At 43.6% G+C, this 24008-nt stretch overlaps 2 protein-coding genes across 2 annotated transcripts; one reads left to right on the forward strand and one right to left on the reverse strand.

Moving 5' to 3' along the window:
• Positions 1-345: 345 nt before the first annotated feature.
• LOC147200381 (uncharacterized protein C4orf54-like) lies at positions 346-10662 on the forward strand. The gene is made up of 2 exons (XM_086121124.1): positions 346-4271; positions 8435-10662. Exon 1 carries the CDS (start codon positions 348-350, stop codon positions 4245-4247), a length of 3900 nt encoding a protein of 1299 aa, XP_085977250.1. The 5' UTR covers positions 346-347; the 3' UTR covers positions 4248-4271; positions 8435-10662.
• Positions 10663-11611: 949 nt separating this feature from the next.
• mttp (microsomal triglyceride transfer protein) lies at positions 11612-23243 on the reverse strand. Its single transcript, XM_086119452.1, has 18 exons — positions 21582-23243; positions 20454-20641; positions 20173-20316; positions 19059-19166; positions 18866-18982; positions 18635-18774; positions 18407-18557; positions 18120-18277; positions 17811-17979; positions 17613-17720; positions 17278-17490; positions 16881-17092; positions 16690-16787; positions 16014-16135; positions 15698-15925; positions 14975-15099; positions 12529-12699; positions 11612-12445 (listed from the first exon to the last, which is right to left on the reverse strand). Exons 1-18 carry the CDS (start codon positions 21709-21711, stop codon positions 12298-12300), a joined length of 2730 nt encoding a protein of 909 aa, XP_085975578.1. The 5' UTR covers positions 21712-23243; the 3' UTR covers positions 11612-12297.
• Positions 23244-24008: the final 765 nt, after the last annotated feature.

Raw genomic sequence — 24008 nt, forward strand, 5'->3', positions numbered from 1 at the left:
TTTGTAGGTTTACTTCACCTCCTTGTCACCTATGCATATCGTTGCTTTAAAAGGGTCTAAATCATTTAAAGGTATTATTAAGGAGCTATTCCTCTCCCAAGGGTACCGAATGTACAGTTTCGAAGGTCACATGCAACGAGCATCATAAAAAAAAAGACAGCAACAACAACAAAAAATACTTTTGGCGGAAAAGTCAAGAGAAGCTGTGATATGACGGTGGTCCTCCCCCGCAAGGGTCCCACCCTCTCTCCGCCACCATCCCCTCCCCTCCCCACCAGCTCTCAGTGCCCACGTCCTGGCAGCCGGCAGAGTTTTCCGTCCTGTGTCGGGTCAACATCGCAGACCTCATGGAAGCAGCGGAGGAAACTCTCACTTACAGAGATGACCCCGGACCTCACAGGACGCTGCTCCCAGGAGGCAAGGCTAAGGACACCGGGGGACATTTTGAGACAAAAAGTGAGTCCAACTACGTGGATTTAGACATGAGACCGGAAGGGGCCAAGACGGTGAAAGTAACGTTCACCGGCGAGGGGAGCCAGCTGTCTGTCAAAAGTGACGGTTCGAAGCACGGGGCGCGTGGACCGGCCTCCGTGGACTCAGCGGACATGGGTGGCGGCGATGACCCGAGTGGATCCACTTTGAAAACACGGGCCGAACTTTCCGACGAGGAGGATTCAGGGGATGAGACGCGGATGCAGGAGGAAGCGGACCCGAGCGACGGCAGCGAGGGGGACGAGCTCCAGTACACGGACATGTACCTGAACAGCCGAAGCGAGTCGGACGACGGCGCCAGCGCGGTTCTGTCCGACCACAGCGGGGCGGACACGCTAAAGGACGAGTCTCACTATATCACCACGCATGAAATTCAGCTGACCGAACTCGACCACGACGTCGATTACGACCTCGGCCGCGGTGCAAATTGGGACTTTGAGGACGACAATCTGGTGTACTCCTTCGTGGATTACGCCTCGTTTGAAAGCGACGACACCCGAACCGGGACTCTGGTATTGGAGGGCAGGGGTCAGGTTGCCAAACTCGGTGTGAGCACAGAGCAGGACGACAGCGATCTTGGCGACTCGGAGAAATGCGCGAGCTCTGATGAAAGTGTGTGCAAAAACTGCATCGTCGGGGACAAAATACACGTATCCGTTAAAACCTCCAGAGAGGAGCCGGTCGGCATTACGGACGAGGGCGCCAAGCGCTTTGGAGACGGGAGCCACTTCTCTTTCGTGAGAGCTGGACCTTTGGGAGATAACACAGCCAAGTATTTCATCCCCGCTCCCGGCCGTCAGCACCTTGCAACCAAACTCAGACGGAAGGACATTAATGAATATTCCAGTGGCGCCTCCAGCTCCATCAGCGAGCTGGATGACGCTGACAAAGAGGTGCGTAATTTAACCGCCAGGTCATTTCGAAGCTTGGCGTGTCCTTACTTTGATACGATTAATTTAAGCACGTCAAGCGAGTCGTCCATGTCGGAATACGGTCTAAACAAGTGGTCCGCTTACATGGACTGGAATTATGGGCGCATCCCGCGGGGGGCAGAGCACAGCGTAATTGCGCACAAGACCTCCAGCGCCACATTGGAAATGAATGAGACGGTGGAGAGTAAAAGAGCCCCGCAGCCGAATAAGAGACTAACTTTTCATCAGGAAGCGTCTTTTTGCAAAGGTGCGGGGATAAAAGAACAGCGAGGGGTCACGTTGAATGTCCAGTGCAACTCAGACGCACAAGTAGTTACCAGGCGACCCAAAAATATAAAGAGCTGGTCCGGGGAGGTTCGTGGAGCAGTGTTAGCCAGGTCAGGCTGTGAAATGCGGTATCACCACGCAGAGGGCACAGACAAGACACATAAGAGGGCCATCTTTGCATCAAGCTTGCTTCAAAATGTCATCTCCAAAAAGATGCAATTCGAGCAGGAGCGGAAGATGGAGAGAGGTGAGATCTCGGACGCATACCCCGTGCACTCCCCTTGTTTTCTGGATGGGGGGAAGGACAGGAGGGGCTTTCATCGGCAAAGCTCTGAATCAGGCTCCGGTTACACAAATTCTGGAGATGACCAGCCTTTGGAGGGCAGCAGACCGAGCTCTCGTGAGCCTGCAGAACAGCCGAAAAGCACAGATATCGCGACGGATTCAGGGAAAAAGGAGCCTAAAATGGGACTCACTCACAGTCAAGGCAGCGCGTTTGATTCCTGGAAGGACGACGAAGCCGTGAAGGAGGCTGAGCTCTCCTCGGCCGCGAAGGAAGAGAAGGAGGAATCGGACAGGAGCAACATGCTCACAAAGCTTCTTTTCATGCCGAGCTGCCAGCGTTTCTCCAAAGAGAAAGAACGCTCAGAATGTGAGGCGGTGCTCGAGACGGCAAACACGGCCACTGAAGAAGAAAAGGACAGAGGCGGAAAAACACCCGAGATCAAAATATGTCTGAGAAGTGTGAGGGAAAATAAGGGAGGGGCCCTGAACATTGCCAGTCTGTTAACCCCGAAAATTAGTTCTGTCAAGACATTTCGGGGAGGAGGTGATGCCAAATGTCATATTTTGTCTGCTTCGGATAAGATTCCAAATTTTACAGTTCGAGACGTCAGAGACACTAAGGGCAAGTTCCAAACGCCGATTTACCGTGTCCGAGATGTGCGTAAACTGGTGAAAAGTTCATATCGCTTTTTTTCTTTGGATAATAGCGACAGCAAAGGTGCGGTTGAACCTGCCGAAAAACTTGAAGAGAAGGCCCAAGAGGAGCCAGTAAAACAAGCGTCGCCTTCTCCTATTGTCATTAAATGCCACTCAGTAAAAACAAACCAGTCCCCAAAAGAAACAGAAGCAGATGCGCTGCCACAGAGTAGCACCAGCAAAGTGCCATTTGCTGGAACAAAGCAACCAAACAATGACCAGTCGGAAGCTGAAAAACTATTGAAACAAAGGCAGGAGAAGTTTGCAGGAGAGGCGGCTGACAAACGTTTCCAGCCTCGAATTCCCAAACAAGCCGCATTGGAGAAACTCAAAGCTGCTGTCAAAACGATGGAGCAGCTTTACGTTTTTGACCGAAACGAATGGAAACGCAAAGCTCAGCCTCAGCAGCCAATCACGGGCAGCCACGTGCTTTCGCTCATCACCCGTGAGGAGCGAGGAGCGGAAGAAGAAACAATGGCAGCGCCTGAAGATGGCGCGGTCAACGTCGTACATGTTCCTCGCTGCGACGAATCCGCTCAACGCAAAACCTTCAGCAACAAAAGCGTCCTTCACCTCGGCAAGAGCAATAAGGCGCACGTCAGCATGAGTTCGGTTGCGAGCCCTGCGCTACAAAGCACGGCTTTACGGTCGATGAAAAGCTCCAATGCGCCGGCCGCACCTTTCTCTGTGAAAATAGAACCCGCGAGACAAGGGCAGGTGGAACAGAGAAAGGTCCAAATCAGTCCCACTAATCCCAGCGTCACACAAAGCGACTCGGAGAACTATTTGACCATGCCGGGTCTGGCGTACGCCAATGAGATCAAAGTGGCCAACAAGGAAACAGCTTACACAGAGATGAAGCCGAGCATCAGCCAACAAGTTGACGTCAAGACACCCGAGCGGAAAAGATTATTCATGGCTGAGCACCCGGCTTCGTCTGTCTACCACCAGCCTGTCGCAGGCCCGCAGACGCAGCAAGTGTTCTGTTTCTCATCCCCTTTTGCCACTCTGTCACCTCCACCTTCGAGTGGAGAGGCGGGCCTTCAAACGCAGCGCAAAATGCTCCTCGACCCCACCACGGGACATTATTACCTAGTGGACACGCCCATCCAGACCAGCACCAAGCGACTGTTTGACCCAGAGACAGGCCAGTACGTGGACGTGCCACATTCACCCGTGCCGCCCATTGCTCCCGTCACCCCCGTGCCCCTTTCGTTGCCGCCGCTGGCCCTGAACCCGGGAGCGTTCGCGCCCACCTACATGATTTACCCGGGGTTCATCCCCTCGCCCACTCTGCAAGCTCAGGCCTTGCTGCCGCCTTTGCCGGGTCACTCTGAAGACAGAGAAAAGTTGAAACACACCGCGAGCACGAAGCAGGAAGAGGAAGCGAACGCTCCGTCGGCAGAGAGCCCCTACTACAGTGCCACGGCCGAGGCCCCGCCGGGACAGGTGAAGCCCTCGGTCAGTTTGGACAGGAAGCCCATTATCAGCATCACAACGCAACAAGGTCCAAGAATCATTGCCCCGCCTTCCTTCGACGGAACAACGATGAGCTTTGTGGTGGAGCACAGATGACCAAGAAGACACTTCGTTACACATGTAAGTTGGCACATCCCCCGAACAGTCACATTCAATGATTGGCCATCATTTTTTTTCTGCAAAATGGCAGGGCTTTAAAAAAAAAAAAAAAAATCCTCAATGTTATTTTCAAAAAACTCGACAGCGTTAATTTGACGATATTCTACAAAAGAAAAATACAATCTGCACTTGCTTCGCAGAACAATGATTCATAGACTGCGTTTGTGAACAACAGTTCTTGTTTATATGTAAAATTGCTTTGGCAAAACATTGTAGGATGATATTCTAAGGCAGGGGTCACCAACGTGGTGCTCGGGGGCACCAGGTAGCTCCCAAGCACCACAAGAGCAGCCGATCTACATGTTCATGAAAATAATACTATTGCGAGTCACTCTAACATTACGCGTGGTGAGCCCGAGTCCCACGAGTGGTACTAGGAACGCACTTTGAGAATCGCTGGCTTGTAACATGGGCAACATGGTGGGTGGTTTGGTACTTAACATGTCTGCCTCACAGTTCCTGCATGGAATCTGTTTGTTTTACCTGTGCTTGCGTGTTTTTTTTTCTTCTTCTAGGTACTAAGCCTTCTTCCCACATTCCAAAAAACACAGGTTCATTGAAGACTCTAAATTGAATGTGAGTCACAGCTCAACATCTCACCCAAAGTCATCTGGGATGGACTCCAGCTCACTCATGACAATAATGAGGACAAGGCCTGTAGAAAAAAGATGGAAGGATGGTTTTGTCCACAGGGCTTTCAGATTTATTCTCACATTCTGTGTTTCAAACCGTTTTCTTATGATTTGTTAAAGGATCATTTGCTCCCTTCAAGGGATTGATGGTAATGATTATTATTACAATTGTGGCGGAAGAGTGATTGACGAGAATACACAACTACAGCACAGATCGTCAACAGCCGATGTCATCTTATCAATTGCTTGTTGTCCAGACAGAAGGATGAAGGCGGCACTTGATTTAGATGTGCTGACAGCAGCATCCTAGCTTGGATGTTGCTGGGACATATACAGTACCATAAATAACCGAGAGGCTCAGTGAGTTACAAAATGGCCGTCTCCTATCATACATATCAACTTTTGTCAGGTATCGTCGAAGAGGTTGAAATTTTCTGAAAATGTCCAACGTCTGTGCTGTGAATCCATGACCCTTTTACTGCATATGAAGTTGCGCTTACATTTGTTCCTTTTCATCATAGATGGGGTGGAATGGAGCAAAATAAAGTGTTATTAAGAATTAATGACTGACATCAGTGACTTGTTTACATTTTTTTTCAACATGAGGTTAAGCAGTTTGAGGATGCGCTGGTGTTTGGACGTCTTCCTGTACCACATGCATACTGAGTTTTCAGCTCAGCTGCGGCATGTCAGCATTAATATACGCGCAGTTGCTTCTTGACAGGTAATGTGAGCCCTCGGAACTGTTGCTGGGCTGGATGGGATCTTCCCGATTTTCAATAGTGAGAGGTGACTTTGTTGACATGCTTCATGTTGAGGGTTAGGGAAAAAAAACCACAGGAAAGTGGAGCTGTTCACTTGCTGGCTCAAATCAATGACTTGAATTTTTGGACTGAATCAGAAATGACTGATCCAAGGTCTCTGTTAACCCAGATTTATCAGTCATATGGCTTGCTGCCGCTAGTTACACAAAGCAACAAACTATATTTATTTGGGGCCTTTTTGGAATTGCTGTGTTTGCTATTTATCCTGCCTCCAAGCTCATCAATTGTTCTAGCATGTGTATTGTAGTGAAAATAGAGATAAAGGTCTGAATCCCCCCCGCCCCCCCCAGAACATCCATCCATCCATTTTCCGAACCGCTTGATCCTCACAAGGGTTGCGGGGGGGGGGGGGGGGGTGTTGGAGCCCATTCCAGCTGTCTTTGGGCAGTAGGCGGGGGACACCCTGAATCGGTTCCCCCCCAGAACATTAGGAAAAAAAACAAATCAACACCCATTTCAGTGATTTCACGATATACATGAACTGGGTGGACATGTCTATCTTAACCGGATCCATGAACAGGTCTCAAATGCTTCCAAATCATGCTCGGTATTCAACTGCAAGTCAGGTTTGGAACAGTCACTGTGGATGAATTCCAGGACTTGTACTTTGATGAAGTCCTGCAATGGAATTCACCCAAATGAGCTCCAAACAGAAGCAGATTCACCGTGCAGGTATAATGGACAGATGGATGAGGTTAAATATGTGAGTCATCAAATATAGGCAACGCATGTCATCAAAGTTCAACGCTCGTTTCGAAGATTCACGATGAAAATGGATAAATCATTTCTGGCAGCTTTAATATTCTTATTATAATTGTTGGGCGTCAGAATTTATTCGTTGTTCTTCTTGTTTTGTACTGTAAAAAGTTTTGTGAAAATAGTTTTTTGTAATTTTGAAGTAATCACACTAAATGCATCCAACTATTTACTGGTTGAGAGTGGCAACGTGAATACTGTCAAAAAGTTTCAACATAAAAACCACAGCCGATACTGTATACAGTCCATAAGTAGGATCATTAAAAAAAAAAAAAAAAGGTTGACTCACTCATACTTGCCATCCGTTCCAGTCTATTGTCAACCAAGGTGTCAGAATAAGAATACGACTGCGTGAGCTTGTGAGATTCTTGTCAGTTGTGTGGCAGCCAGGGGCTCAATGTGGGCTTTAGCAGTGGTGTGAAGTGGAACGGTGTGTGTTTAGCTGATGGCGTGTGTGCCAGTGAGTGAATGTGTGTGTAGGGGGAGTGGGGGTGGGGGTGGGGGGCATGGCTGGGATAGTGAAGCAGGACGAAAAGGTCAGGTCAACGTAAAATATTTGTTGTGCTGATGCAGGGAGAGGACAGCTGCTGGGAGAGATCAGATGCTGCTGCTTGCTACTTGCGCCGCTGTGGAAGCGAGTCCGCCGGGCTGGGACGGGGTCAACTTTTTATAGCCCCCCTCCCCCTCTGCCCAGTCCAAAACGGGTGGATGGAGGTGGAGAGCAGTGTACTCCCTTTACTCTTACATAAACCACCTCAGCTGTGTTTTGAATCCCTGGAGCGGGTTGATGTGTACTGTACACTCAAATATGACACTCGGGACACATCGGAAGCAAATGCATGGAGGTACTTCCAGTGTCAAGGTTTTGAAAATACCAGGAAATTTGGCGTCATTTGTAAACATAACAATCATTGATAATACTTGGAGGTGATTTCTGAAGTGTGGATCCCGGTGGATGTGAAATTCAGAATTTCAGGGCTTCACTGCAGCAATTTTCACTTGCTGCTTGTTTGCGGGTCTTACTGCCTTCACTTTTGTCTGCAGTATGTGAAAAGCATACTCTACCGGCTTCGGAAAACTAAAATGGATGTAATTTGTGAATTTAAAAAATTGATACGACATTTGACAAAAAGCAAGAATATCTTGGAGATGGGAGGCATGTCAAAGTTAAAATTGACGGTTGAGACATGCCATGAATGTTAACTGGTAGTATTCGAGAACAAGAAAGCCAAATAAAACTAATGGAAAAAACATTGGAAAAAGGTTCTCCAGTGAGAAAAAACACGTGAATGTAAAATCTGTCAAATATTTTTATTCTCAAGATTTTATATGTATTGCTAATATTTAAACATTAATTATATATATTTTTTAATTTTGTCTCAATAAATCAGTGGACCAATTATTTAAAATAAATGAATTTAAAATATTTAAATGTATTAATTTCAGCGGGGGAAAAAAAAGCACCACTAAATTAATGTAAAAAATCCTGCATAACTTTTGATAATGGAAACGATTTGTGGGCCAGATTCAAGAATGGAAATTGCCGTATATGACCATACTTTGCTCACCCAACATTAGACCTAACACAAAGCAATTTTAAGACAAACTGATGCCAAAGAAATGTAATTTTGCTCAGGCCATTCACCTGATCTTAACTCAATAGAGTATGCTCTTCACTTCCCGAAAAAACAACAAGAATGGCAACCAAGTAACAATTGAAGAAGGCTATGCTGAAGGCCTGACAGAGCATCTCCATGGAGTAAAAGTAAAGGATGAATCAAGTTTTAAAAATGACAACTGGAAAAGGGCGAAAAGTCTCCCCTTCAACTCAACTAAATGTACGACCGTTATATACACCTGTACTTCTGAAGATCTTTCTTAATAAACACAATTTCTTACTTTTCATTTGCAGACATCTCCATGGAGAAATCTGCCTTCATCCAACCCCAGCCAGCATTCTGTTCTTCAAGACATCCTCTACCCAAAGTCAATACGAGTTTAGCCTCTTTGCATGGCAGCACTTTGCAAGGTAAAAACACTGAATCACAATGTACGTTGCTTTATCAGCCTAGGAAAAAAAAGTCACTTGGGCAACAGAAATAAAGAATGAGTGAGTCATACACGGTATCAAGGACAGGGACCATTTGTTTGGAGTGAAGTCGGCTAAATGTGGATTTAGGTTATTATTATTTTTGCATTGTGTCACAAGATTGTTGTTGAACACCAGCAGATCACATTGGCAATAGATAATTGTTTACAAGTTTTAAGCACATGTTCTACTTGAAGTACATGCATCCTCTGCATCACAACTGCCGAGGTATTGTTTACACCCGCACGGCGGTAGCACTGAATGAATTGTATGGAACGGGTTGAGCTGTGTTTTAAAAGAAAAGGAAGCTTGCACCTTAAATAACGCAATGAGAACAAAGTACACTAAATGGGTCAAAGTGCCCAAGCGGAGCCGGGACTACTGTTTGAGTTTTTGGGCAGAACTGACACGACTTGTGTTTATTTTATTTTTACACTTTTAAGTGTAATGAGGTTGGAGTTTGTGTGTCTGCTGCATGCGTGTGTGTGTGTGTGTGTGTGTGTGTGTGCGTGCGTGCGCGCAGATGTGCTACACGTGCAGGGTGTATCATCATTCGGCAAGTACTGTATACAATGAGGAGTCATGTTACTTCACTGTTGAACAGAGGTGTGCTGATGTCACGTGCTAGCGTTCTCACAAGAATTTGGTTGTAAATTGTAGAAAGTAAAATATGACATCATTTCTTTGATTAACCATCAATTGTGTGGCAGTGAGCTGGGACCTACTGTATCTCAGCTGGCTTTATGAAAAAAAGCCAGATATTCCCCCGAATCGTTGCCAGCCAATCATAGGGCACATACACAAGTGGGCAAAATTGTTGATACCATGAAAAAAAAAAAAAAAAAAAAAAAAAAAACATTTATCAGAATATATTTCATGGAAGAATCCATTCAGAGACATTTTTCTCTCATAAAACATTTTGACTATGCAATGAGCTATTACGGATTATAACCCCCCGATCGCTTGTAAGAATCATCCAGACTGTTGTTTTAGCAGGTTTCCAACCCATTGTATTAAAGGTAATTGGATCTGCTGGTCAGTCTATTTGCCATCATTGTGTAAGATCCACGACTAGATTTAAATGACCCTACATAAGAGTTTGTATGAGTGTGTTTAATAATTTGGAAGGATGTTTGACAAGAGTAGAGAATGGCAAGTTTGCGCTTTCACCGCAACATGACCGGATGCATTTGGAAGTGCAACGTCGCACAAAAAGTGTATATGTGAATCGCAATCTGTCTTCTTAATCGTGGACTCTGTAATTCGGGACTAGTGCAAATAAATCGTCTTGATCATTATATCACATTTCGATACACCTTTTTAAAGGTATATGTGGGTGAAAATGTTTGCAAACGTTTTGCTCTGTATGCTTTCAGGCCGAGTTGTGCAAATGAAGCTCAAATGTTTCTTATTTGATTATTTATTGTTAAACATTGAGACCCTGAAAAGAATGATTCTCCATTGAACCTGTTGTATTTATGCTATGAACGTAGAGGCCATCATACTTACATGTAAATGTGCATTTTTGCCCATTGTATCAATTGTATTAATGAATGTTCATGTACTTCATGCACTTGGATTGTCTCTGTTCAACATTGACCGTGATCAATGACTATGTACATAGATATTGCAGGCACATTTGGGGGGGGGGGACTATTCCCCCCTAAAATGCCAAAGTGACATGAATAAAATATTCTTAAAGGTTAAACAAAGCACTTGGCTATAAGGATTAATATGAAGTGCATTATTTAAGTCTACTTGTTTGCAAACAAAGGATGTTGGAAGTCTTGATGGTTAGAAATGAAGTGCAAATGGGATCCGCTGTATTGTAATGACATCATCATACGGCGGTGTTGTTTCATTGCATCGTGTGTGTTGTGTGGCATGTGCAGGAAAAAAAAAAGACAAAGGTCGGAATGACAGCAGAAAGACATTTTGAAAGGAGAAGTAAGTGCTGTGCACCCATGCTTGACTTTGAACATAAATGAGTGTCATGTAGACTGACAAGCCTACATACCTCCAGAATAAATTCAAAATGTAAGTTTCTTGAAGGTGTTTGCGTTATTTGAATGGGTTTTGGCTCTAACGTACTGCATAAATTCACTTTTAACCTTTGCTCAGAGAAAAGATGAGCAATTAAATTCTTTTTGTAGCACTAAAACACAGAAAATGTATCAGAATATATTGTGTGATTTAAATGTTGCCGGTTTCAACGAGTGCAAACAAGTACGTAGTGGTTTCAAGAAATAGCTGAACAAAATAAATACAAGAGCATCATGAATTAATAAATAAATACGCATACATATTTGAACAGATAGTTGAATATTAAATACATTTTGCCAGTATTCCAGATTCAAATCACAAGGTAAAACAAATAATGAGGGAATGTCTTACATTATTCATTTGCTATTACGATTTTTTTTAATAATACCGATATCAGAATAAAAACAAAGTTTATATGAATGTCCTTGTTTCATTATCTGCATTTATATAACTGAATGTTTGAAAGGATTAAAAATAATAATAATAATGAATTCATTGTGAATGTTCAAAGCAATCATCCAGATTTAAGAGAGCGGCACAAGAGCACATGTGCTGGCTTGCCAGCATGCAAATTTAGCTTTGCGGTGACACTGAAACATCACCCGGCTGAAGCTTAAGTTTAACCTGAGCGTTTGCGGCTGTGTTTACTTGGTCCCCATGGCCGCAACCAGACTGGCAGACACTGCTTTGCCCCCAGCTGCTCTCTGTGCTTTTCAAAGAATCTGCAACAAGGCCCAGTTGTTGGTTTCGGACGCCAACTGGAGCTCTGATGTCAGGCCCTGTTAGGATACCCCCCCAAAAAGAAATATATAATACATTTGTGGGGGGAAAAAGGTTTTGTGGGCCTATCACGTCTTGATGTGCAAACATCATGCCGGTATACTCCGTAATAAGTTACTGAGTGTGCTGCTGAATATATATTTTTTCCCGATCTAAATATACAGTATGTCAACAGACTTGGAGTTGCCAGTGTATATTTATTTCCATCCAATTATATTTAAAACAAAGTGATCTCCCAAAAAGCCAGTACGGTCATAAAAATTCATTAAAGCTTTCCATTAAAATTATACAAAAAAACTATTTCAAAATGTAGATTTAAAACTCGTTATTATTATTATTTCTATTTTTTTAAATCCCAGATCTTGTAAGTACAGTGTAAAAAAAACATTATGGTGAATGTCATTACTACTATGGTACATTCTGGATCATTATTTAAATGTGAAGGGTGACACAAGTTGCTTCAAGTAAACACATTTAATAAAATAAGGTTTTCGGGTGGGATTGATATAAAAATTACATTTCCAATCCCTTTTTTTTTTTACTGTACTGTTATGTGCCCAACATAAATATATTTTCAAATAAAGCCATAACAAGACAACAACAAGAGGTCCCAGTTGCAAACAAAACGTCAAATTACTCCAATATTCACAGGAATGTAAACATTGCATATGTTGTTTAAAAAAACAGACAAATAACAACAACAACAACAGCACATTCACCACATTGGTTTCTTTGGGCGTTTCACGGCATGATGCTAAGGTGTGATGTGACATATACTAGAAATGCACCAAAACCTCACAGAGGAAAAATATAAAATGCCCCAAACATGGAAGTTTCCTCCTGGGGAGTTAGTGGTGTCACCTCTACCAGCTGGAGTCAAAAACCTTCTTGCACATGTTTGAGTTTTCCTGGTGGAGCGGGAACTCAGAGCCAGGGACGAGCAGCTTCTTGCTCTTTTGTGTCACCACGCTTTTTCCTGATGACAGGCTCTCGTGTTTCTTTAGGTAATTGCTGACAAGTAGGGAAAAGGAATGGGGATGTTAGATTTCATTTCAGAGGCAAGGGAGTTCATTCGATGAGGGATTCTCTCATACCGAATGGGAAAGGTGGCTTTGTCCATTTGCATGCACACCAGGAAAGGATACTCCGAGAACTGCACAGTGGTGATGAAGTCGAGGGAGGCTTCCGTTTCAAAGCTGACCTCCAAACCGGCACTCATGAAGTCCATGTCGACTGTAACATTACCGGAAATCACTAGCGCTCCCCTGCAAAGCGCCACAGAGGAAGGCTTGGTGAAAATGATGCTCTTCTTCTCCATTCACTTGCTGCATCATCTGCATGACTAACATTGACGCTTATGACTGCGTGGGGCCCAAAGAAAACATGACTCAAAATGATTCCAGCAAATATTGACGGAAAAAAGTATTCCGATTAATATCGCATTTGCATTTGTGGAATATGAATCAAGCAGAAAAGGTGACCTGTTTTTAATTGCCATTTTGCTGGCGACTGAAAAAGACATCACAGTGCCAAAGGGCTCACCTTGCAGACATCACACGACCAAACCCAGAAAACAGGTGAGCTGTAACAATCGTTACCTGAGCCCTTCGATGCCGAGATGTCATTTTCAGTTTATAGCTAGGACAAGTACAAGGCAAAATGGCCGCCCCGTGAGATGGATGAAAACAGATTTCTTTTTCTGCTTAGTTCATAATTCACAAATGCAATAGGAATTAGAATACCGTGTTTAAACGAGAGGGGGGCACATGTGTGGTTTGCCCATCCTTTATTTTGTCTTCAGTTCATCTAAGGTGCAAGTTATTTGGAAGGCTGGGACTGTTCAAATTCATTCATTCATTTCCCGAACCGCTTTATCCTCACAAGGGTCACGGTGGGTGCTGGAGCCTATCCCAGCTATCTTCAGGCAGTAGGCAGGGGACACCCTGAACCGGTCGCCAGCCAATCGCAGGGCACACAGAAACGAACAACCATTCGCGCTCACACTCACACCTAGGGACAATTTGGAGTTTTCAATCAGCCTGCCACACATGTTTTTGGAATGTGAAGTACCCGGAGAAAATCCATGCAGGCAGGGGAAGAACATGCAATCTCCACACAGGAAAGTACCTCTACACTGTGAAGTCGATGTGCTAACCACTCGACGAACCGGGCCGCTCGACTGTTCAAATGTCAGGTAGAAATGCTGAGCATTAGGCCACTGTGCTTCCTAAATCAAAATTTTTTGGGATGAAATTTGAATAGATGCCATTTTAATTGTGATCCAGAGATGAGACGAAAAAACAAACAAACAAACAAACAAACATATGTTTCACACCAAAAATCTGGATCATCAAAGTCACCAAATTAAAGGCGTGAGCCGCAGCCACTCTCTTGGCTGCTCACTCATTCAGGATTGTCTCTCAAGTGAATCCTCCTTTTGCTCGGCAGTGTTTGATTTCATTGCAACGCTGAGCGGCGTGTAGCTAAGTAACACAACAGACCACCACAACTGATAGTGTCGATGTAGGAACAAAATGGCCGCCTGCGATATGCATGCATTCCCCTTTTTTTGTAAGCCTCGCTCCCCTTCCATGCAACTTCACACATACATGCAACAGCACGCATAAGATTCCACCGAATAATCCACCTGTCTGTAACTTTGGCCACGGGGGCATGCCCTGGCAGAGATGCGTGCGTGCGGTTTGTTCTGCGTCTATAGATAGGCCGTCACTCTATTATCAGGGTGAAAGCGGCACAGTTATGTTGATCCATTCACCTGCCTCTGCCATTTGCTTGCACGCGCAGGTCAAGTCCCCCCCCCCCCCCCCCACCCCCTTTTTCTTTTTTGCTTTAACAGTCAAAAGCTCTCATCTTGAACAGAAACTTCACTTCCACTTTTCTATTGGTAAGCATCCACGCCGACATAGTGCACAAAACTACTCGTTTGATATTTTCCATAGATAATCACAGCCACGTACAGTATATGCATTATGAGTAGCCCTGTACTTCGGCAACAAATACTTCTGCGAAAATAAATAATGATTTGGCCTGGCGCATTTCAATTCAGTGGCACTACGAGACACCGCCAAACCCCGACAAAGACATCCGATAGCTGCGCCCGCTGTCGTGTAGTATGGTCTTAAATAGCGAGCCAGACGGGACTGACGTCACGCTTCATGCGAACCCTCGAAGCGAGATAGGTGTGAAGCACAATACTGGTTGACTTCCAACATGTGAAGTGGAACAAGTGAATCAGACAACACTTATAGAGCGTGTAAAGTTCACATGACTAACATCAACGCGCGTCTATTTGAGGCGCCCTGACATGGCTGGAACTTCTGAAACAACCATAAAGGTTATTTTTCTAAGAATTGCCACGGAGCTCTCCAGAGGTGTTTCATCACACTTGTACACGCAGTTGTTAACAAACATACCACATATTGTGTATACGGGGTTGTGAACTATTTACAGTATGTTATCGTCATGTTATAGCATCGCTTTGGCTGTTGATTCTTTCATTGCACGCTTTCTGGACTTAACCTGTTATTTACGCTGGTTTTGGACTCCCTGTACCACAAACTGATCTCCATGCCACCAGAGATGTCGATGGCTAACCCTCCTTGGAACTCTGCACTTGCCTTCAGACCAGACTGCAGCTGAATGACCTGCGAGTGAAAAGGAAGAAACTCAGCAAAGGCAATATAGCCTTTTTTTACCTTTACACCAAATATGATACACACATTGTCACTATATATATAATCTTGATATTGTAATTCAGGTTAATGTTTTGCTTGTGTTTGTTAAAAAAAAAAAATATATATATATATATATATATATATATATATATATATATACGGGAAGAGGTTTGGAAGACCCACTGAATTAATTATCAGCATATTAAATCAAAATTGCACCATTAAGGCAAAAACAAATAAAATAATATAATAAAAACAAAAAAAATAATTGGAATTAGATTTTTCACAATTGTTCATCCCAAAGAAATTGAAATCCATTGGAGGGGGGGGGGGTAAATAAGGCAATAACCTGGCTGCAGAAATATGCCTACCGTCAAACTAATGCTTTGTTGCAACATCTTTAGTTTATTTCCATCACTCAGACTTTCAGCTTGAATGACATCGAGTCTGATGCGGATGTGTTCGTGGTTTCGTAGCAAAGCAATTGAGCCACCATTTGAACAAACACTTCCATATAACAATTTCGCCATTGAGTTTACTGAGCATGTAACATGTGTTTGTCGCATACCTCAGAATGATCAGTCAGCAGAATGAGACCCTTCACCACATTCATGGGTTCCCCACTCATGGAGAACATTTTGGACATGAGGTCGCTATAACCCTTGAAGAAGGTGACAGGTCTTAGCTGCACATCAAACAGCAGAGCAGACATCCCGGCGAACGAATCCAAGTCTCCCTCGCCCTCATCCGGTGTGGCGGCAATGAGCGACTCCAAACCCTGCGCCTCAATCGCAACCTGGAGCGCAAGAGAAGTAAACCAGTCACTGCACTTGGATTCCCAAACGTGACTTTTCTGTTGATCTAAATCGGATGGCGACTCAAACCTGAAGTCCGTGTAGCACTGCTCTTTTACTAGCACCGTAAATGTTCATGTTGCTTCTTCTCAAGATTCCAGAGCCGGAATACAAAATGTCCAAACTGTATGTGGAGGTGACATCAACAGATTCTGTGGGAAGTGAATGATGCCAGCCATTTCAGTACTAAATTTGCAGGAATGTCTGAATATACAGGTATATACAGTATATTTTCTGTCTTATTATCAAGGATATTTCATGTCAATTGCTCCTTATTCTATTTGGGCTTTTGAACAACATCATTATGTACTATATAGCCAAAGTTAAAGAAAAGCGGGTCTAATCATATAATAAAATCAATAAACTCAGCCCAGCCCTGAAGTTGAACAATTCTGTGCTTCTTTCTATGCTTCCATTCCAACCCCTTCTTCTCTGTGAAGAAAGTAAAGTCTATAAAGGTATGCTCGGATGGGTTACGTGTGGGAAAACTCCATCATACAATTTTGAGATGGACTCTAACGGAGATCGTGAGCCAGGTTTCCTCTCTCGTCTAACATGAGTGAACTCTGACTTGACAAGGTGCTTCCGAATGAATGGACAATCATTTCCCCAGTCCCCACATCTTGTGAAAGACCTTTTCCACATTTACCACAACAGAAAATTATCATAAAAGAAATGATTCCTCCTGATAAAATCGACTACTTACGTGCCATGAATCCTGAGTAGGCAGATGATGACCCGAATTTTGAAAATCGGTCATAGTTGTGTGAAATCATATCCCGCATAACTTGTCTCAGAACTTTGCTGAAAGAAAGTATGACACGATATATATATTTTCCGCATTCCTTATCCGCTCTGAGCAACATTCGATCTTAATTGTGTCGCTCCACAACACACCTGGCGGGCATGTGGAAGCGGAGGATGTCCTGGATCTTCGACAACATGTACTTGTTCATCTCATGCGGCAGGTGTCCGATGGACAACAGGAGATTCTTGATCTCCATGTATGAGGGCTTGCTACTCAGGATGACATCTGCAGCGGCAGCTCGCACGTTTTTCTCATAAATGCGTCGATTCTGGTGGTAAATTCGGTTCACTGTCTTTTTTACCTGAAATGGCAAAGAAACGTATGCGGTATTCCCCGCGTATTCGCCAACCAACTGAAACTCTCGTAGAGTGGTTTGTGGTATTGAGTGTTCATATATGCAATTAAAACATCTTGGTGTGCGCCAATGTTTTTTTTCCTTTTTTTTTTTATGAATAGCGGAGGACCAAAGACTTTTTGGAGATTTACCTCATCTGTCATGAGGGAGACGTCGTATCTCTGCAGGCTGGTGAGTGCGATGGTGCTGTACGCGCCCACGTCTGACTCTGTGTATTTGGTAAAGATGGGAATAGCCTCAGGGAGCAGAGAGTTTTTCAGAGCCAGGAGGAACATCTGAACCTCGGACTCTTCCCGAGTGCTGTCTGGTCCCTCTAGAATCATCTTTTTGACCTCAACGACTGTCTGAGAATTTGAAGATCATCAGTTGGACAGAAGCACAAAACCACATCGTAAACATAAACAGGCTCTGTACAGCCTAAAATTATGCAACCGCTTTAGTCTTTAAACTTTTGGCTGCAGCTCACCGGTAAGTTACATCCTCCTTTCTGACACAATTTATGGACCAGGGCTCCCATAATAATCACTACTGACTCCTTGATGTCAGGGCTGCCAATCCTTGATTTAGAAATATCCTGCACGAGAAGAGCGGTGTCAGCACGACAAAGTTTAGTTGGCAGTGTTTTGCTTGCATCGTTTCATTTAGTCCCGAAAGACACACTCACCAGCAGCGTTTGCAGCATCCTCTCGTTAGGATGAGAAGCGAATCCGCAGGCATAAACGAACCTCTCCTGCAGAACCATACCTTTGGCATCTGTAAAGTTGAGGAATTCAAGCATGGCATCCAGTGATGCTGTCGTTTGGGCGGAAGTAACGGCATCCACCACCTGAGGACTTCAATTAGAAGTCAGCAAGAACAACAGAGGGTCAAACCGAATGAATACTCAACCTCAAATAATCTGCTAAACCACTGAATGAGGGTGGGTGAAATGAACGAGCTAAAGGGAAGGTGGAGGGAGGTTACGGCGACTTACATCGATGTCTTGCTGGCGCTCTTCAGCACTTGGAGGATATCGTTTTTGGTTGCCTTCCTGATGATCTGGATAAGCGCCAGGAAGCTGCGAGGGGCCGCGGCCTTGGACAAACTTTCCGGCTCCAGTTTCTTCTGTAGAGCCTGCCAGTGTTCAAAGAGCTGAGAGGGACGAGACAAAGTGAGTGAACGAGCACATCGAAATAAATAACAAGGAAATATAAGCCACCAAAATATCTATCAATTGAACAATGGCACCTATCGTGTGTGTTGAAGAATAGAACCACTCACTGATGGGCACGTTTTGCACTGCGCCGTGGTCTTCTCCGCTTTGATGCCGACAGCTGCTATCTTGGCATCAATGGACTTGACAACCACGGCCGCATCTTTTCCAGCGATCTCCAGGGGTCCAGCTTCCGTCCCCACCAGTGTGAAGCTTTGCCTGCCATGCCGGAAAAGACTTCAGCGTCTTCAACGGCGGTGCGGTGTTGATGATGAATTTTCTCTTCGAGGCTTTACCTGGACACAACTTTTGCAGCCGCAGACCGGTGGGCATTGACAGCCAGTGAGTGCCTTTCTTCAGACACAGCTGAGCGGATAAAACCATCTTCCAGTGTGAACACCGTGATGGAGCTAGATTTCCGGGTCACGCCCAAAACCTGGAGGGAGTGGGCGGGGGACAGCCCATGAAGTGGGTCTTAACACATCAGTAGAATGCAATCTAGGAGAGATGGTTGTCTACTAACTGACCTGGCTGTGTGTGGTGAATCCGGTCTCTGCAGATGTACATGACTCCAAGAACTTTGTCCTGGTCACTTGGTTGTTTTCCGCCTTGTATGCAACTGTGCACCTTCCGGACACATCATTCTGTTTCCACACAATTACTTACATTCATTGAGAAAAAGCACATCTAATCAAATGCTGTGTTTGTTATAACTTTTACCTCAATAACTTTTCCCGTTTTGAGCTGCAGTTGCAGTAAACTGGACACCCCTCGTTTAAGGTTTTTCATGAAGGCCGGCTCCGCCCAATAGGAATAAAAAGCTTTAACCTGTAGCAGAAACAGAAAGCAGAATTATTTGCTTTTGAACATTGAATGCTACGACTTGACCTGCACATGTAGCAACCGGCGCTCGGGCTCAGCGCATGCAGACATCAGCGCATTCCTTTTACATCAGTAACTATTGAGGCCTACATTACATTGAAGTGTGGACGTGGGGCAAAACAAAACAAAAAACAAAAACAAAACTTGGGTATTCACGGATGACATGACATGACATTTACCTTTAGAGTAAAGTACAAATGGACAGAGGCTGTGATTAGTTTGTTCTTAGCATCCTATGCAGTAGTTGGGGCTGCCACTTTAGGCCACTTTAGCATACAGCGCAAGGCATAAATAAGCAGCCCCAACAGGTTTGAAAATTTCAAGTTTCCTTTCAGAATCTGTTGATAACAATGATACACACCAAAATTAACGTTTAGAAAATTGCTCGTATATTTGCGGAGAAACAAATAATGACCTCATTTTCATGAATTGCACTTATTTATATTGAGCACTGTATATCACATGACATATTCAAATGATAGTATGTGGTTAGGCTCCATGTCCCGAACAAGCCAAACAAATGACATCATGCAAGTGTCCCCTATAAGTGTGTCATTTATTTGGCATTCAACCACAACATCAGATAGGACCACCAGAAATAGATCATCAACTGCATGCGTGTGTGTGTGTGTGTGTGTTCTTGGCCCCTTAAATTTCCATTATAACTTCCACGGGTGAAAACGGTGCTCAGTCCATTGATGTCTCATTTGTCCAAACTTTATTGCTCAAACCCAACACATTAAAGCTGGAGTCAAGTAAAGCTTATGTGGGGCAGTTGTCAACTATTTTGTTGCATGTCATGATATTTCAAAGGACCCATGCCACATTTTAATCAGAGTCCAAAAATAGAAACAGTAACATGTTTGATTATTCGTTACTCATAATTTTCGCCATCTGAGAGAATGCGGAACGCTGCCAAAATGCTAAAGTGATGTTTTGTTTTTAAGAGTACCTTTCCATTTCTCAGATGCACAAAGAAAGGCTTTGTCAAAGCTGCCAGTCTGGTTTTGCCCAGAAGACTTTCAGTGGTGGTTCCATGGAGGACATTCTTCTTTTCAGATCGATGGGACACTGGGTCAGCTCTCACATTGGAGATCTAGCATACGTAGATGGAATCGAGTTACAATTGTGTTCATATTCAAAGATATGCATCATAAAACCCGGTATGAAATCATGTGTTCCGATTTTCGTTTTTCTTTTTTTAATTGGAAACACGAAAGGCAAAGAGACCACCTTCAGCTGGATCAACTGCTCATCCTTGTTGCTCGGATCTCTCCACACCAGATTGACATCCACATCACTGGAGATCTTGTAACCGGCACTGCCCTCTTTTGACCCCTGGGCCCTGTCCACCAGCACCTCTGTGCTGTAGCTGAATTTGTACAGCTGGTTGTTATTCAGCTGGGGTCCTACAGCAGCACCTGAAGAAACACAACCACCACATCTTATGAACATACAATGTCGCAGCAGTCCGTTCAATGAATATATACTTACAAATACATGACCATCCCATCATAGAACTCCAATGAGCAAATTGACAAATGTTTACAGCTTTAACTTTCTTTCCCTGTGCATTTGCCCTCCAAAATAAGTTTGGATTCCTGACAAAAGTGGATCTTCGAAGGGGAAGATCCCGTTTTTGCTAGCTTTTAAGGCTTAGGTTTATGGTTTAACTCGAGTCTATTTGAGGTAATGCTCAAATATCTGGATGCCTTGATCAAATTAACGCAAAATAGTCAGCATACCATTGGGACAACTGTGAGTAAGACGTCAACTTTGGTAGGCTTCTTTAAGAGAATGAATGATTTAGGATTAGGCAAAAAAACAAAGATGTTTTTCAAACAGACATCCTCGTAAGGCCATCGCTTATCTATATCATGTTAAACAGCTCAGCAAAGCACAGTGCAAATTTCTTTTGACGAATGTTTTTCACTTGTCATTTCCCACAGCTAATGTTTTCTGCCATCACGAGCTGATTCAATCAGACATTTAACTGGGTGTGTTTACCCCGAGAGAAGATAACATTTTCTCCTCTGTCTTATGAATGACAAGCTATTTGCCAGACGAGTGTGGTAATGAATGAGGTTGGACTGACGTGTCCGTGTATGATTTCATCACCACACGCTTGATTTCAACAAATCAAAAGCTCCAGGTGATTGGCAGTCGAGCAAGATGAACAAGGAGCACCCAAATCAAGGATATTTTTCAGGTTATTACAAAACTCAAGATTTTTATCTCCACTGACAATGAGATGACATACATACAGTGACGTACGGTCGTTTAAAGAAAGATGTCAGATTAAGTGGCATTTTATAAACCAAGCGGGTCAAACAGAGCAGCCATACTAAGCAGAGTACTCACCAGCGGCAGACGTTGCGACACAGGAGGCTGCACAAAGCAAGAACACGGCAATAGTGAACATCGTGTGCTCGCTCTGCAGCCAAATGAATGGAAGTGACACACAAAAGTGCCTGTGTGTGTCAAGTGGCATTACCGGGCCAAAAAGAGGCAAAGAAAGTCAAAGCTTCTTCTATTCTGTTTTATCGGCGGAGAGGGCAGAATCCAAACTCCACGCTCAAGTACTAAGTATACGAGATAACAAGCAAATCATTAACCTGATGAGCACAGATTTGACAGGAACTTGTGCTATTGATTGGTGCAGCCAAGACCCCCTTTTCAAGAACCTGTATCTGCCTCTCTCTGGCCATGTGATCATTTGCTCGCTCAATGAGGTGGCAAGATCCGATTGATTAATGTCATGAACCTTAAATTTGGAAAATAAATATAAAAAAAGCAAATTTGTTCATTTTACTTTTTTTTTTTTTTTAAATGCCCAAAGTGTGAATGAGTCAATTTACCTAGTAGAGACACGTCCTCATGTGAGATGCCTTGTTTTCTTCTCAGGAGAACAGTTGTGACTTTGTTGTTGCAAACTGGTAGGAGGTCTGTGCTGAGTGAAACCAGCCGCTGACTCAAATTACAACTCTTTCAAAGGTTTGAGATGGACACCGATTTTTCTGGCAAAGTTTCTAATACATTTCTTGAAAATTAGGTAATATGTGTGTGTGCTTAGTCAAGTGTTGAAACAAGATACATGCCCAAAAATCAGGTAACGTGAGTTGATGACACCCAAGAGTCAGCGAGGGCCCCATAATCTATTATTATATTATTATTATTATTAGCGGTATTCTTAATTACTTTCTACAAGTACAGTACATGCAAACAGCTCACTCTTTATTTTGAATTCCAACCATCCATTTTCTATTCCGCTCAGCTAATTCAGGACCATGCTTAACTGGAGTCTGTCCGAGCAAACTCCGGGCCAGAAAAACAAACTAAAACATAGTTCATAGTTGATTCTGAAAATTGAGTGACTGAGTATAACATATTAAAATTGTTGACCCAAAATACACTCCAAAACCTTGGTGCAACCAGCGGCACTGTGGATTGAGTCTCGACGAGTTTATGGCGTAAAGAACAAATATCATGGCAACTATGTGTAGCTCAACTACAGTCACACTATGACGCGACGGGCATCATCATTCTGCCCGGAAAACAACGTTCAGAGGGAGATGTTTGATATTTCCGTCCAATTAAAAATATGTTTGATAAACAGATACATATCGCACTGCATTAATGCAAACTGGTCATGAACCGCAGCAGTATTCATAGTTTAAACACAGATTTTTGTTGTAGTTCTAATTTCACCATGGAAATACTGAATTGACTAAAGTACACAATACTTGAGTAAATGTGTTGTATTATATTACTAAGGTCATCTTGTACACAAAAGCTGACTACAACAGTAATACATAAAGATTTCTGTCTTGGCAGGATGAGATCATGAGAAGGTGAGATCCTACGCACGTTATCTGGTGCACGTAATCTTCAGGAAATATGTTATGACCTGTGACACACTGACTTTTGAACAATGAAATGAGAGAATGTACAAGTACATTCCTAAAAAAAAACAGGATGGTCTGTTGGAAGTACTGCAACACAAAGGAAAATGAATTCCAATATTATTTTTCTGATACACAACTCATTCCCCCGACAGGGTGCAAAATGTAAATTCTTGCAAGGGTGACACATATGTTTGAATGACATGAACAACAATTTCGTAGTTGAGCTAATCAACATTTTACTTAAAATAAAAAAATACTTATTCATTCGCTATATAAATACTTATTAAAATATGTATTCAACTATGTTTCTTAAAATTGCTTAAGATAACAAATAATCTTGAAAGATATGCCCTGTCATCTGATCAAAGTTCATGTCAGTGGTATACAGGTCAAAGCAATTCTTATCAAATGTATGTATCTCAGTAACCAATCACCTGTGCTGTGTAACTTGTAGAAAGGCGTTACTCCTGTTCTCTGCAAAGTGCTTTGGTGACACAGAAAGACATCCATCCATCCATCCACCCACCCAACTATTATCTGAACCATTTATCCTCACGATTGTTGCTGGAGCCTATCCCAGCCGTCTTCGGGCAGTAGGCGGTGGACACCCTGAACCAGTTGCCAGCAAATTGCAGGGCACACAGAAACGAACAACCATTCGCGCTCACGCCCACACCTAGGGACAATTTAGAGTGTTTAATCAGCCTGCCATGCATGTTTTTGGAACGTGGGAAGAAACCGGAGTACCCGGAGAAAACCCACACAGGCAAACTCCACACAGGAAGGCCAAAGCCGGAATCGAACCCTGCACTTCTGTACTGTGTGGTGGACGTGCTAACCATCCACCGTGCCACCACAGAAAGATGTAGCAATGTCAATTTTT

This window comes from Hippocampus guttulatus, chromosome 9, assembly GCF_054856545.1.
Source record: "Hippocampus guttulatus isolate MCC_2025c chromosome 9, RoL_Hgut_1.0, whole genome shotgun sequence".
In the NCBI taxonomy this organism is placed as follows: domain Eukaryota; kingdom Metazoa; phylum Chordata; class Actinopteri; order Syngnathiformes; family Syngnathidae; genus Hippocampus; species Hippocampus guttulatus.